Below are 15,580 nucleotides of genomic sequence, written 5' to 3'. Positions count from 1 at the left end.
TGTGTTTCTGAAATTTATGATAAACAAATAAAATTCGTAAGCTTGCTTTTAAATCAAATTTTATACAATTTCATGAGATATCACATCATTTAATAAATAAATATTTTGTTTATTTTAACTGACGAATACAATCGGTGATTTCAAGTACGGTGTTGAAATCTGGTGTTGGTGTTGTGACAACACCAACACCAGCCACAACACCGTACTTGAAATCAGGCTGGTGTTGGGATTGACCCCCGGGGGGGCCACTTACATTGACGAGTGGATACCATGCGCGACCAAAAAAACACGTAAAAAGGATGTCTTTTTCAAGATAGGGCAAATACGTACGTAACGTGATAAGGGTGTCAAAAACACAAAAATATTGAAAAAAGGGTATCTATTTCGCTCGGAAAAATATACGTGTTTAGGGTAAAACTATATGCGGGGATGATCAAACAAAAACAAAATGTTTTATAAAGGATGTCCTTTTTGCCCCAACACTACGTGTTTAGAGTCCGATTTGCACGAGGTGTGGAAGGTGGGGCCGTACTAAACCAAAATACTGTGTCTAAAGGTAAAACCGACGGACGCGTGACATAACAGTAAAATATCTCTGTACTTGTTTAGGGGTTCTTTTCTGGGAATACCTGCCAATAGTATTTGTTTCCAATACTTGTTAAGGGTAAGGTTTCACACGCCAATACTTGTTAAGGGGTGCATTTTCAGAATATGGAAAATACGTGTTTAGGGTGCTTTTCAAGACCCCGTGGTCGCGCATGGTATCCACTCGTCAATGGAAGTGGCCCCCCCGGGGATTGACCTCGGAAAATATGACGTATTTCCGGCAGTTCGTGTTGAAGGCTGGTGTTGAATGTCGTCTGCTGAACCAAGCACTGCGGCTGGTGTTGACGATCTACGTGCAATTTCCCCATTCACCAACACCAACCCCCAGGGATTGGGAAAATCGTGATTTTAAGTTCGGTGTTGGTGTTGGTGTTGATGAACTGTAGCTCACGAACAGGCAGCGAACACGATGAAACATCTCCGTAAAATTATCTTTTACAGATAAGATGAGCGAAAATCATTAGAGTTTTACACATTTAAGTGAAAGATAATATTTATGCTTTCTGATTATTGCAGTGATTTTAACCTTTGCATTCTGTACGATAAGATTTTATTGCAGTTTATTCCCGATTTCACTATCGTCGTCGAGAATTTCTTGCGTAAAGTTGAGATGATCAGCAGCGCAACACAGAAGCGTGACGTCATAGGTTATCGATAACGCGATCGGTATCGCTCCTCTGAACTCAGCTCGGTGTTGGAGCTCGGTTCAGCAGCCTTTTCACGCTCTCAACACCAACACCAACTCCGAACACCGTACTTGAAATCACCCAATATGTTTGCAGATAATTTATTTGAAATGCGTTTCACATGGCGCATCATAAAAAATGGGCGACACGAAAGATGGTCCTTGCAAAGACCCTTTCGTGCAATCGGCCCCTTGCATACAGATGGGGGCTTGAAAACGTACCATCAAATGGGGGGGGGGGGGGGAAGAGAAGAGAACACAACAGAAGGAAAACGTGTCACCGGGTACCCTATAGCTGTGTATTTAAAACTGAATTTGAGGGCATATAATGTAGGCACCCCCCGCCCCCCCCCCTCCACTCGACTTTTTTCCTTCCTTTTGTCTAATTCTTATGCAGTATGACGCTTTTTTTTTCTCACAAACACACACATATATCTCTTTTCCTTGTATCTCTCTCTCAGAGGAATGACTGTATTTTTCTTAAATTGTGTATTTTGTCGCTCTTATACAGTTATCTTCATATTTACTATGTCTCATGAATATCCATGTGTTACCAATGCACCATGCAATTGCAATTGTGTATCATGATTTGTACCATTGTTATTAGATTTGGTTGTTATCATAGCTGGGAGGGCGTTCCTAGGGCAACCAAATACAACTAACTTCGGAAAATCACATCAACTCACAAAAATTGTTTACTTTTTGTAATCCAATATGAGATTAGAAATTCATGACCATTTGAGGTTAGGCATAGGCCTACTGCACAAAACAGTGATATGCACGGCAACATTATTACCTGCATCATATTAATGGAGATCCTCTTTGTAATGATCATAATCAGTTCTCATTGGAAAAATTACTCTTTTGGCATACTTAATCTAGGAAAGAAATATCTACTTTCACATTTAATCTTACAAAACCACACCCCCTGTTCAGGTTTTTTTCTTTAAAAAAAGTCATGCAAATTAGAGCGGCACATTTCTGAACACCCAAATAAGAGTAAAGCATTATCATCACCATCATCCTTACTATGCATCTTATCTTTTCCTTACTGATCATATACGTTTCATTCATTTCCCGCCCCCCCCCCCCCCCTCTTCATCTTCTTCTCTATAAACTGCCTCCTTCCCTTCTTAAGATTCTTGCAGATGTTGATTTATGTTATGGTGGTCAAATATTTGAGCATTTAGTACTGCTCCTCCCAATGAAAATATTCATATAGCTTCTGGATATATTGAATCAGTGGCAGAATCAATAGTAGTGTTTCCACCACTGATCTTCCCTTCCCCCTCCATTTGGGAAAACATTATTAGCATTTATTTCATGCTGTAAAAAAATAAAAATACTTAGAATAGGTAAAAAAAAGAAAGAAGAGTTCTAAAACATTGTTCATGTAAGATAAAGGGTGAAATCTTTATTGCACAATCAAAATCCAATAGGAATACAAGTCTATCATTATTCAAGAGTATGCATATGTCCATTATATGTACAAACATCATGAAACACAAGTTATTGTCCTTTGATGAAAATAATAACTGATTGCGAACATTTGCGTGCACAGTCAATATCATCTTTCCACAAAACTTAACCAGATCATTGTCACACGAATGTGCAAATATGAGCCTATTAATGAAGTGGATACCCCAGATGGTTCTTTAGTTCTTGGAAGAACGAGAGAGAGCTTAAGAGGCATAATGACCTGTGTGCACCTTTAACCTTGATACTAAAAATCTACTAGTAATCAATTCATCATCACTCTTTTAAGCATACATGACCCAAGTCATGTATTAATTATTATCATCATAATAACCAAAACAAGACCGTAACAGACAAAAGATAGAAAAAATAATGCTTGCAGTGGGTATAGACATGAACAGAATTCATGAGAACAACATTTTATGATATGAAAGTGGTTTTCTGATAACTGCAAATTTGGAGCTATAACATGAAATTTTGACTTAAAAGTAACAATGATCAATCGTTATTATGGCCATAATCCAATCAACATCATGGTCCTAAATTTGCGATAGATTAAAAAAAATTGTTACAGCATGCCCTGGTATCATTACAGCAAGCAGGAAAATGTTAAATTTACTATTCAGAGGAAATTAAAAGCTATAGGAATGAGCAAATAAATACTTAATATTTATAGCATTACCAAAGAAAGCTGCCTCCTTGTTGCAAATGAAATTGTTCAGAAAACATCAATTCAGGTTCAAGTAATCTGATCAAATATCTTGTTTTTTCACCGGATTAGCCCTCCTTACCAGAGGCGTCGATCCTGGGGGGGCGATCGCCCCACCAATGAAAATATTGGGGGGGGCAAACATATCGTTTTGCCCCCCCCCCCCCAATAATTCCAGTTGTGCAAAAAAAAAAAAAAGGGTGTAATGTTCAGCAAGCGAGATTGAGATACACAACTCGTTCTCTATTGCAAATCATGCTCAAAATGTCCGCTTTTCAGATTGGAATACAAAAATTTTCAGCTCGCGCTTCGCGCTCGCATCATTTCTGTAGCAAAAACCCATACTTTTCATGATTAAATAGGTGAATAGAATGTCCCGTTTTCAGTTCTAACCCTCAAAATAACTCCCGCTTCGATTTGCAATAATATTTTGTTGGATATATATCTTGTTCTTTATAAAAAAAAGTCCATTAATCTGTCATTTTTTTTAGATCGAAATATGCGAGCTTTTAGAGAGAGAGATTTGTTCTTTTAGATACCAATCTTAATCATTGGTACCAAAAATGCTTAGAATATCAAGCTTTCAGGTCAGAATATAAAGAAATTAAAGCTCGCTCTCGGCACTCGCATTATCTGTGTAGTGAGATATGTATCCTCCTCATGAGTTACTTTACAAACAGTCCTAAACAGGTACGCTTTTCCTGTTTTAAGGTCAGTATACCAACAAATTTCAGCTCGCGCTTCGCGCTCGCATTAATTTGTTGGTGAGATACATGTCTGTATCTCATGAGTCATATATACATATGTATATATATATATATATATATATATACATATATATAATATGCCTATGTGTGTGTGTGTGTGGGGGGGGGTGTTTTGTACGATCGAGTGCCTTTGGAACGTTGATTCATGATTTAGCCCCCCCAATCCGAAATATGGATCGACACCCCTGCTCCTTACTGTAGTGCAAAAGCAAAGTCTTTCATCAAGAAGTACCTTGCTGATATCATCAAAGGCACAACTCAGTCTGGAATGGTTAAGGCTTCCCCAGGATAGTAACTGTTGCCTTCAAACCTCTGTCCACTTGGATCACTACAGAGTGGCACTCATATCGTCCATGCACAGATTTTTTTCTTGAAGTGTTTAATGATTCTCGAAAGACATCCCTCAGTCATGAACAGTCAAGGCCTTGAAGAAATTGACATCTTTAAGAACTAGGATCATCTAAATCAACTGCTGCCCTTAAAGTATGTAGAACATCCCAATCAGTCCACCGGCGTCCAGCCATTGGGCTCTATAATAAGTCTGTTCTTGTCTTTCATGAGTAAGTGCCCAATCAATTTTTCAAGACATCCAGAAAGGCCTTGGAAGGAAATGACACCTTCAAGAACAAGAATCATCTAAATCGACTGTTGCCCTGAAATTGTGTTGATCTTCCACTCAGCCCACCAGACATTGGCCTGTAGTTGATGAAAGAATTCATTAAGTAATAGTATAAAATTTTCAAAAATACTTTTCAAGCAATCACACTGAGTGAGTCAGAAAAAACTTTACACCTCAAAAAATTGTTAACTTAATGAAAATTTATTAGAAAACATAATTATTACTTAAGATTATCTCCCAAACGATTCACTGCCATTTTCACAAGGGATGTGTTTACTCTTCAATAAATAAGGAGGAACTTTTTGGTGTTGTGTAAGTTTTGATCTAAGCCAAATAAGGTCTGTCTCCAATTTGATGAATTAATGCAATTAATCCATTACCTACAAAGTTGTGGTAAATTCATTGCAAAAATAGCTTCCCAATTGAAATAAACACTTATCAGCATCAATTGTCATTTTAATTAAATTGAGAAGGTATTTTGCAATGAAGTTTACAGCCATTCATGCAGGATTATGGCTTCATGGACATCTGAATTCATTCATTGCAGACATCCATTTTATCTTTCATAATTGCTTTATTAGTGTGATCTAAGTCCTCAAAAAACAAGGTATATGGAGTTTAAAACCATAATAGAGCACAAAATTTGCATTTTACACTTGAAAAGGAAAAGTAGAAACTTTTAACAATTGAAAAGGAAAAGTATAAACTTCAGTTGTCCATTGGATGCTTACTTGTGAACTGATGTCTTCTTTTTCTGTTGACCAGAGGATGTTTTACTTCTGTAAAGATAATAAGAGATGAATAAGAGATGGTAATGCATTTAAAGAAAACATGTACTTACACGAATGAAATGTGTTTAAACAGTCATAAAAGGCTAGGAGATGACAAGCTGTAACATCATATCATATTTGACTGATGACATAATATAATTACTTGATCTACTATTCTTCATAAGATGTATGGGGCTCCATGTATGACCACAGCTTATGACATATCATATTATCTTCTACATCAAATATGATCCTAGAAAGTAGGTCCTATTCTCCACTTTTCATCCATCTGTTCTGGTGCAATCTTCCTTCTCTCTCCCTCTCTCTTATTCTTTCATCTATTTCTCCTTATTCCTCTTTTTCTGAACGTTGACATTATCCCCACACCCACCCCCATCTATTTCACCTTTATAATTACATAGACTGCATAAATAAAGACTAATAAACTGATGAAAGCAACTATTTTCAAAATCAATTTAATGACAACTATCAATGGCTACATACTGGGCCCTGAAAATTGAAAACTCAGTATTCTGGTAACTCCATAGGAAAATTTTATTTTATTGGCAGTTGCGTGTTGGCTATTGAGTATTGTTACCATGGCAAATATCTATTAAATATTAAGTTTTACACTTCCAGGCCAAAGACAGGAGCCCTGTAACTTAAAGTTTTGTCATGAAATGCAAATATGAAAGAATCCCTCTGACTGGACAGTGGTCAGTGTTTTGAACAAAGTGTGCATGCGACGATGATTTTGATTGATCATTGGCATTTAGTGACTCATTGCAAATGTTTATATTATGGAGACCAGATGACTTACTTCTTATCTGATTTCCCTTTGAATACTTTGGTAACATCAAGCTTCTGTATCGATACACCTTCAGGTATGGTTTCATCTACCTCTTTCTCCTCAGGCCCAAACATCTCAGTCAGTATAGAGTCAACTTGCAGCCGGTAAGGACCATACAGATTAAACCATTGCTGTAAAAGGAAAAGAAATATCAGGCAGGTAAAACTTAAGGTACGAAACAAAAATTTATGCCAACCAAACAGAGAGAAGATTCTTTAAATGCACATTGTCATAAGTTCTCAAGGGGATTTTGACACGATTCAGATGCTTAACCCGTAGAAGCTGATCTGAATAAACCCAAAGTGGGACAACATTTATGACCAGCAGATGTTGATGCAATGCCACTGAAAATTTTACCAATTGCCTTGTGGTAAAGTCATTTTCTCACTTTCTCTGCCCTGACAAGTGGTCAAAATATCAAAGAATCTTTGAATGAGCATTACTAGATATAATTAGAAACATTTCGTCTCCAGTACACGCACTTATATATCAATGAATAGATGACTGCTAAAATTGCAGTCAGAAAAAAAATTGGCTTATGGGTCATTCCATGCCAATTCACCCAATGGATGTGCAATTTTGCACCCGACCCTCTCGGAATTCGTTGTAAATTGGTACACATAAAATTCACCATAGCCCACGCACAAAACAAAAAAGATAAGTCCAATTGGTCCGTCGGTTCTCGTGCTACGGCCCGCCCTTTTCTCCTTGTTTTGACAAAAATGGGCGTGACCTTCAACTTTCAATGGCCACTGCGTCATAACGTGTTGACCAATTTCCATGAAATTTGTACCATTTATTAGGAAATTCAGAGAGGAATCCAAAACATGCATCAAATGATGTATTGGAGCGATTTATAAGGTCATGACCTTTTACCTTTACTTTGACCTTGAATTTGACCACCGGACAAATAAGTTTTTAACTTGATTTTCGTGTATGTTAATCATTAGTATGATATTGACAAAATATGTTAAAATCAATGATGATATTTTATTTCTTCACCTTTTAAAACTCTTCCAAAGATACCATGAAATTTCACTCTAGTCCTACACACTAATATTCATGTTAGTAAAGTGTTTACCAGTTACATGATTTCTTCCAATCTTAAGTTACAGTATGTATGCACATGAAAAGAAATCAAGCTCATCAGTTCACAAATGAAACATTAAACATTTATGCTCATGAATAGGTATCTGTTTAGGCATTTTGATGTTCAGCAATATATATCACATATAATATATATATATATATATATATATATATATCTTCTTGTTAGTAAATAGGCATATACTCAACAATTTGATGATAAAAGTAAACACTTTACTAACAAGAATATATATATATGATATATATTGCTGAACATCAAAATGCCTAAACAGATACCTATTCATGAGCATAAATGTTTAATGTTTCATTTGTGAACTGATGAGCTTAATTTCTTTTCATGTGTTTGCATACTGTAACTTAAGATTGGAAGAAATCATGTAACTGGTAAACACTTTTACTAACATGAATATTAGTATGTGGGACTAGAGTGAAATTTCATGGTATCTTTGGAAGAGTTTTTAAAGGTGAAGAAATAAAATATCATCATTGGTTTTAACATATTTTGTCAATATCATACAAATAATTAACATACACGAAAATCAAGTTAAAAAATTATTTGTCCGGGGGTCAAATTCAAGGTCAAAGTAAAGATCAAAGGTCACGACCTTATAAATCGCTCCAATACATTATTTGATGCATGTTTTGGATTCCTCTCTGAATTTCCTAATAAATGGTACCAGTTTCATGAAAATTGGTCAACACATTACGACGCAGTGGCCATTGAAAGTTGAAGGTCACGCCCATTTTTGTCAAAACAAGGAGAAAAGGGCGGGCCGTAGCGCAAGAACCGATGGACCAATTGGACTTATTTTTTTTGTTTTGTACGTGGGCCATGGTGAATTTTATGTGTACCAAATTACAACGAATTCTGAGACGGTCGGGTGCAACCACTGGGTGAATCCAGATGGAATGACCCTTATGCAGATATATTGCTTCCCTCTTTTACAATGGATGTACTCAATCTGGTACCTGAAATTTAAAATTCTGATTAAATTATGACCATGAAGCATATTATAATCAAACTTACTTATTTGTTCACATAATATATCATCAATACACAAAAGCAGCATTCATTACACGATCATATGTACATAATTATAATTAAGCATACTTCTTTGCTACATCTCCAAGAAGAATCAGGAATACCTTTCTTTTAAATGCTTTTTCTTACCCGAGCAGAAGGACTGAGGCCAACATCCGTGAAAGCATACTGCCACTGAGGGAGCCCTAAATGAACCATCATGAGACGGAAGTACTGAGCGAAGGTACTGGTGAGGAAGTGCCACCGGAGGGCAGTGTCTAGAAACCAGATTTCTGCAACTTCAGCTGGTGTGCCTTAAATAAAGAGAGAAAGAAATTAAATCATTCTCTTCAGGGAAAATGAGACCGGGGATATTTGTCCTGCTAGAGCTGTCCATTCCAAACTATATCTTGTATTCAACCCTGTAACAAACTTTCAGCATTTGCTTTGTACAGTATGTCCCTTTTTTTTACATGGATGAGCAGACTGACCTCAGCTATTATATTCATCATATTTCTTTAGTAACTATATTTTATAAATAACCACATAAAATGTTCAAGGGAGTCACAAACATCAAAATTACATTGAAATATCAATCAATAAAGTCAATCAAATCGGGTAGTATTCCCGAGATCCATGCACAAAACATAATTGACTAAACAATCAAACATAATCGACTACAAAAATTCAATCATTTTTAAGGTTCAACAAAACCACAGTTCAGGTTAAGATCATCTACTTTACCTGGTTTTGTATTCCTGTAGACAAGGCACACCTTCCCACAACCTTGGCAAGGATCCAACTCAAAGACCCTACTGCTTGGTCCAAAGCTTGGTGTCTCATCTGAAAAGTTTTAGAATGAATACGAGTTGAGACGAATAAATTACTGACACTATTGTTATTCTTATTTATGACTGTTTTTACTTACAAAAGTATTTATTTGAATTTATTGGTTTATTTCATTTTCTGTTTCAATTTTCAACATCAGAAATAAAGAAATACAAATCAATGATAAACCCCCCAAAAAAGTTGTAGATGGGTATTGATATAAATACACGCATAGTGCAATAAACTCTTCATAAATTCACAGAATAAATAATTCAACGCTGATAATGATTAGACTGAGAAAAAAAATTATATTTTCAAAAACTTCATATTATTGATCACTCATGAGAATCATATAAAAGCAAAGGATAATATGTTTCAGAAAACAAAACCTGTCCCAATCTGTAATAAATCACTGGAAGTGTCATACAGCCCAGACATTATCCCATTTACTCTTATTCACTTTAACATGGTAAATGAGTAATAATGGCATCAACAATATACAACAAACTATTCTCAATACAATACATCGGTAACGGCTGCACAGAAACATTGTTAGCATTAACAATGTGCCAGAGGCATTGTTACAACTGGTAATGTTGCAGCGATGCCTAATGTAACAGCAGCTTGTTATTTACATCTTGGATCAACGTTTGACATCGCAATCCGATAGATGTGACTGGGCCTACCGTTAGTGCTCTGTTAGCGCTAATGTTTCTGTGCAGCAGATACAGGTCAGTAAACTGGTCTAAGCTGAACAAAACATAGAATGCATAAATTTGACAATTATTCATAAGGGATGATCTCTTGCCATAACAAGATTATCCAATAGCCAAATATTAAGAATACTCCAGCCCTGACCAAATAGGGGCTAATTTCTTAATCTCAATCTCATTGGAATTAAATAATTAAAAAATAAACTGTCTCACTGCCAATTATTCTCACAGTGCAACAATAAAAGAGAATTTCATCCATGCCATTTCAAACAGCAAGTTAAGCTGCAATCAAATTTAATTATGAAAAGTGTTCAAGGGCTTTACCCATCTCGTGTTCTCCATCAGAGTCCTCCTCAAGATCAGCAATGGTAGGATTATTTCTTCTCGTTATCTTTTCACCGGCAATCTTTGTTACATCAGAGATTGAGTTGAGCTCCATCCTCCCAAGAGGCTCAACATTGTCCCCTGAAAATCAAGATATTTTAAAGTTTAGGTAATTGATCAACTCTTGTTATGCATTGTTAAAACTAATATCTAAAGTATGAAAATTCTATTCAATAAATGAAAACAGATTACAGGGAAACAGTAATAATAAAAGAGTTATCAAGCAGAATACAAATTCATTTCATTTATACTAATTAGTAATGAGTGAAATAGGATCAATTCTGAATTAAACCTTCACACAATTTATGAATGTCTGAAGACAAAGTCTTGTGAAACAAACATTACAAAGATCAAGATGTCAATCAGTTGTACTACCAACATTTTACTTCTTTGCTGATCATTATTCTTCATCTAATTTTTTTTCAATTCAATGAGATACAATACCAAATCACTGTGCAAATTCCTGATTAAAGGAAACACTGAAAATACATAACTGTTAAAGTTATCTTGAGAAAAGTAATACCAAGATTTTTATGGAGAAAATGTCTCATCTTGAGTTTTTTCGTATCTGATTTTCATGCCAGCCACAGTTCTACAAAGTCAGGGTTACAGAATTCGTAAATTCAATGAAATGATTCAATGCAGCTTAGCTTTCAGCTGAGAATTTGTGTTTCTCTGCTAATTCTCATTATTTCACACAGTTATTACCATCTAATTTAACACTCCACTGCAGCAGCAAGCCATCTGTCATCTGATAGAGATTTTTAAAGTCTTCTGGCAAGAGGCAGGAATTCCGTTGTTCCCAAGATGTGAGTTGATGACGATGGGCTTGTGGTTTCTCAGTTAGTATGATGTCACATACTCCTGGCCTCTTTTCTACAAACATGAATAAAAGATAATAGGGTAACCATTGAATAACATCAAATCTTATAATAGGACTAACTTTAGTTCTAACAAAAAAAAGGAATATGGTAATACCAGTAATTAATAGTTAAGTCAAAATGCTGATGTTATAGTGACCGATATTATGTGAACATGCGGCAAACAAACGGGTGAGGGTTTATTTCCAATTGGTCTAATGCCAATTCATCCAATTGCCAACTCGTCTACCATCAGTTCATCCACTATCCACATGGTCTAATTGCCAATTCGTCCACTCACCATTTCATCTAATAACCAGTTGGTCCAATAGCTAATTAGTCCATATATCATTTGGTCTAATTAGACTAAGTGTTAATTGTGCATAATGAATGAAAATTAAATGGATATTCGACCAACTGGTTATCGATAGCGGTGCTGGTCTAAAAATTGGGATTGTCCCAGAAAACAAGGATATCCTCGTAAACCAAGACAAACCATGTCTTGATAAATTGAGACTGTCCTTGTTTATGTGGACATTTATTTTTCACTTACCCCTGCGGGACAGAGACAGCAATTTCGGGGATTGAGAGTGCTAAAATAGATTCAGTGACCTCAATTCCCCCTAGTTCACAGTCTATTTATCACGACTTGCCGTCTTCCAATAATCTTGTTATGAAACCTGATATGTTTACATTGACTAGCGCGCTTAATTGGTGTCAGCACTTGACAGATGAATGAACTACGGTATCCTAGATTTCTGCTGGTTATGAGACAAAATGGTCATAGACGAAATGGTGATTAGACGAAATGATTGGACCAAATGGTTATTGACATTAGACTAAATGAAAGTAGACCATGTGGTGAGTGGACGAGTTGGCAGTAGACGAATTGGCAATGTACCCTGCCACAGGCAGATATTTTGGTCGCTAACTTCATTGCAGCGGTAAAGCCAAGCAAACCCAAGGCAAAGTCCACTTGCTCGCTGCAACCACCCTGCATGTAGGGAAACTACATGTAGCACCAGGGAATAATTTTCCTGGTATTGCATCACAATCTGCTCCACATTTTTGAAAGACTGCTATGCATAAATTCTTTTGTATAGCATATTTTTACATACGACTACAGGTACATTACTTAGTTGAGAGCTTTTCTCTTATGACCAAAAATGCTTTTCAAATTTGTAAAGCAAAATTATTCCCTGAGGACTATGGTATGCCCATGCAGTACACAGCACACATTTAAGAATTTCATTAAAATATCACTTTTGTGACCAAAATACTCATTTCCATACAGTTGCAATTTATTTTTCATATTAAATTTTTGTATTCACCAGAGCGCTCAAAAACTTAAATTTTGGGCATATATTTATGCACGCCCTCTATTGGTGGAAAGTAAAGTTGCAAGAAAATTGCACATACCCACCACTTTTTTGGTCGAGTACCCCCCCCCCCCCCTAGCCAGGCGGCTTCTTCAGAGTAAAAATCATTTACTAACGTAGGCTTACTCTCAATGAAGCCAGGGAGTCCTTCCTATTCACCTACACGAAGGACCCCATAACCTGAAACTTTCACCCCCGAGATTTCTACTTTCCTTCTAAAAGATCTAGCTCTAAATCATGTACATGGGATAAAACTTCATTTCCGACATTTCTACGCTCTCGTTGTTATTTTTAAACAAGAATTCATCAAAAAAATGAAAAAATATTGTGAAAAGACGGAAGAGACTTGCCCAATGTTTACGCTGCCATCTTGTTTCTTATTGTACTTCCCCAACGTTACGCGACGCTCGCGTCCGTAACGTACATGATTTATGGCTAGATGTTTTAGAAGGAAAGTAGAAATCTCGGGGGCGAAAGTTTCAGGTTTTTTTGCGGTACACGTAGATGAATAGGAAGGACTCCCTGGCTTCATTGAGAGTAAGCCTACATTAGTAAATTATTTTTACTCTCAAGAAGCCGCCTGGCTACCCCCCCCCCCCCCCCCCCCCCGGTATGCATTCCACTCTCCCATCATTATTTTTAACCTTCTCCATATTTTTTTTTTTCAATTTTAGTGGGAGGTACATATGGAAGTCTTGCTATAATCGGAAAAGGAGTGGGCATATTATTGAAGCATAACTAAGCACCCATACTAATACTAACCTCGCAATACGTGTGAGTGCTACTGCTAAGCACCTAACCCAGGGAGCTCCCGCCCAGGGGCTTACCGTGTATTTTACCATACTCACGGGACTAGGGTGATTTATGGTCTAAATATTTCTCCAAATGAATTGTGAAAACAGAAATTATGCACTTACCACAATTATATGGATGAAGGTCTAACGAGTGGCAGTTTCCTGACATCTGGGCACAAACTGGAACCTCAAAAAAACGAAAATGCTGTACAGAGCACACACTTTAAAAAATGATTAAAATATCACTTTTGTGACCAAAATTACTAATTTCCGTACCGTTGCAATTTATTTTCTTTAGTAAGTTGGGAATAATTTTTTTATTTACTAGAGCGCTCAAAAACTTGAATTTTGGGCATACTTTTGTGTACGCCCTCTATTGGTGGAAAATAATATGGCAAGAAAATTTTCTTTTTTTTAATCCCTATTTTTACTTAAGAAAAAATAATTGAAAGAATAAAATTTACTTACGGGCCAATTTTTATGACGTATAGGTGTAATGGAAACTGTCAGCGTAAAAAAATCAAGCATTTGTCCCAAAGAAAAAGAGAAAATAAGCCAAACATTGCCATCCTTATTTTGCCACACATGGAGATATAACTGAGAACAAGGTTATATCATAACCTTGTTCATTGAATGAGTGCTAGTCCCGTGAGTATGGTAAAATACACGGTAAGCCCCTGGGCTCCCACCCGCTGCGCGGGCGGGAGTAGCCAGGCGGCTTCTAGAGAGTAAAAATAATTTACTAACGTAAGGTTACTCTCATACGAAGCCAGGCCTTCTATCTCATACTATCATAGACCCACACAAAGGAAGCCAAAACCTGAAACTTTCACCCCCGAGATTTCTACTTTCCTTCTAAAAGATCTAGCTCTCAATCATGTACATGGGATAAAACTTCATTTCCGACATTTCTACGCTCTCGTTGTTATTTTTAAAACAAGAATTCATCAAAAAAATGAAAAGATATTGTGAAAAGACGGAAGAGACTTGCCTGATGTTTACGCCGCCATCTTGTTTCTTATTGTACTTCCCCAACGTTACGGACGCGAGCGTCGCATAACGTTGGGGAAGTACAATAAGACCTTACGTTAGTAACCTTACGTTAGTAAATGATTTTTACTCTCTAGAAGCCGCCTGGCTAGGAGCTCCCTGGGTTACTAAGCACCATGCACCAAGCACAAATGAGGGTTAAAAAATAACAGACATCAAAACTAACGAACGGGACTGAAGATTTAACTTTTTTGCTAAAAATATTCTCCATTATAGTTGGCATTAAAATTACACAAAAAATTAAACAATAATTACCTAAACTTTTGCTTATACCCGTCGTGAGTCTGTTGAGGAGCTCTTTGTTAAATGGCGATGGTGATTCAGTCATGTTTTCATTATTTTGGCAAACCGAAAATGAGATCGATATGAGCTGATTGGCGTCGTTGGGAGTCACTGACAACAAATCCAGATGGCGCTGTTGAAAATCCGAATAACATAGCTTCGAAGATCCGGGCCCGGGCGGGCTTGCTTCATTCATTCATTCACTCACTCATTCATCCCAGGGGCCGCGGAACGGTTTTCGAAATGGGCTTGGGGAGGGGTACCTTGCATTTTTTCCGTTTTTGTATCGAAAAAAGGAGGACTGAAGCTCCCCTAGCGCCCCACCCCCCCCCCCCAGTTCCGCGGCACATGCATCTATCCTAGACCATCTGTTCATTCTTTGATTTCTTTCTTTCTTTTTTTAGCCGGCCAACCATGACTTATTCATATCGTGCTTCTTTTCACGTTTGGCCCGTTGCATTAAAACTTTTTACTGAGAAAACTCAGGTTGTTTTTACCGGAGTTTTTGCCCTGTGTTAAAGTCCCGGGGGGGCCACTTACATTGACGAGTGGATACCATGCGCGACCAAAAAAACACGTAAAAAGGATGTCCTTTTCACGATAGGGCACGTTACGTACGTAACGTGATAAGGGTGTCAAAAACACAAAAATAATGAAAAAAGGGTGTCTATTTCGCTTGG

General features: G+C 36.9%; 1 protein-coding gene across 1 annotated transcript; it reads right to left on the bottom strand.

Moving 5' to 3' along the window:
* Positions 1 to 2,670: 2,670 nt before the first annotated feature.
* Positions 2,671 to 15,007, bottom strand: LOC129260361 (tubulin polyglutamylase complex subunit 2-like). Its single transcript, XM_064099400.1, has 8 exons — positions 14,874 to 15,007; positions 11,244 to 11,411; positions 10,476 to 10,616; positions 9,355 to 9,453; positions 8,761 to 8,924; positions 6,453 to 6,613; positions 5,594 to 5,641; positions 2,671 to 4,939 (listed from the first exon to the last, which is right to left on the bottom strand). Exons 1-8 carry the CDS (start codon positions 14,944 to 14,946, stop codon positions 4,876 to 4,878), a joined length of 918 nt encoding a protein of 305 aa, XP_063955470.1. The 5' UTR covers positions 14,947 to 15,007; the 3' UTR covers positions 2,671 to 4,875.
* Between the last annotated feature and the right edge of the window lie 573 nt (positions 15,008 to 15,580).

The sequence above is a fragment of the Lytechinus pictus genome, chromosome 5, assembly GCF_037042905.1.
Source record: "Lytechinus pictus isolate F3 Inbred chromosome 5, Lp3.0, whole genome shotgun sequence".
NCBI lineage: Eukaryota > Metazoa > Echinodermata > Echinoidea > Temnopleuroida > Toxopneustidae > Lytechinus > Lytechinus pictus.
This window is presented reverse-complemented; position numbering and strand designations above follow the sequence as displayed.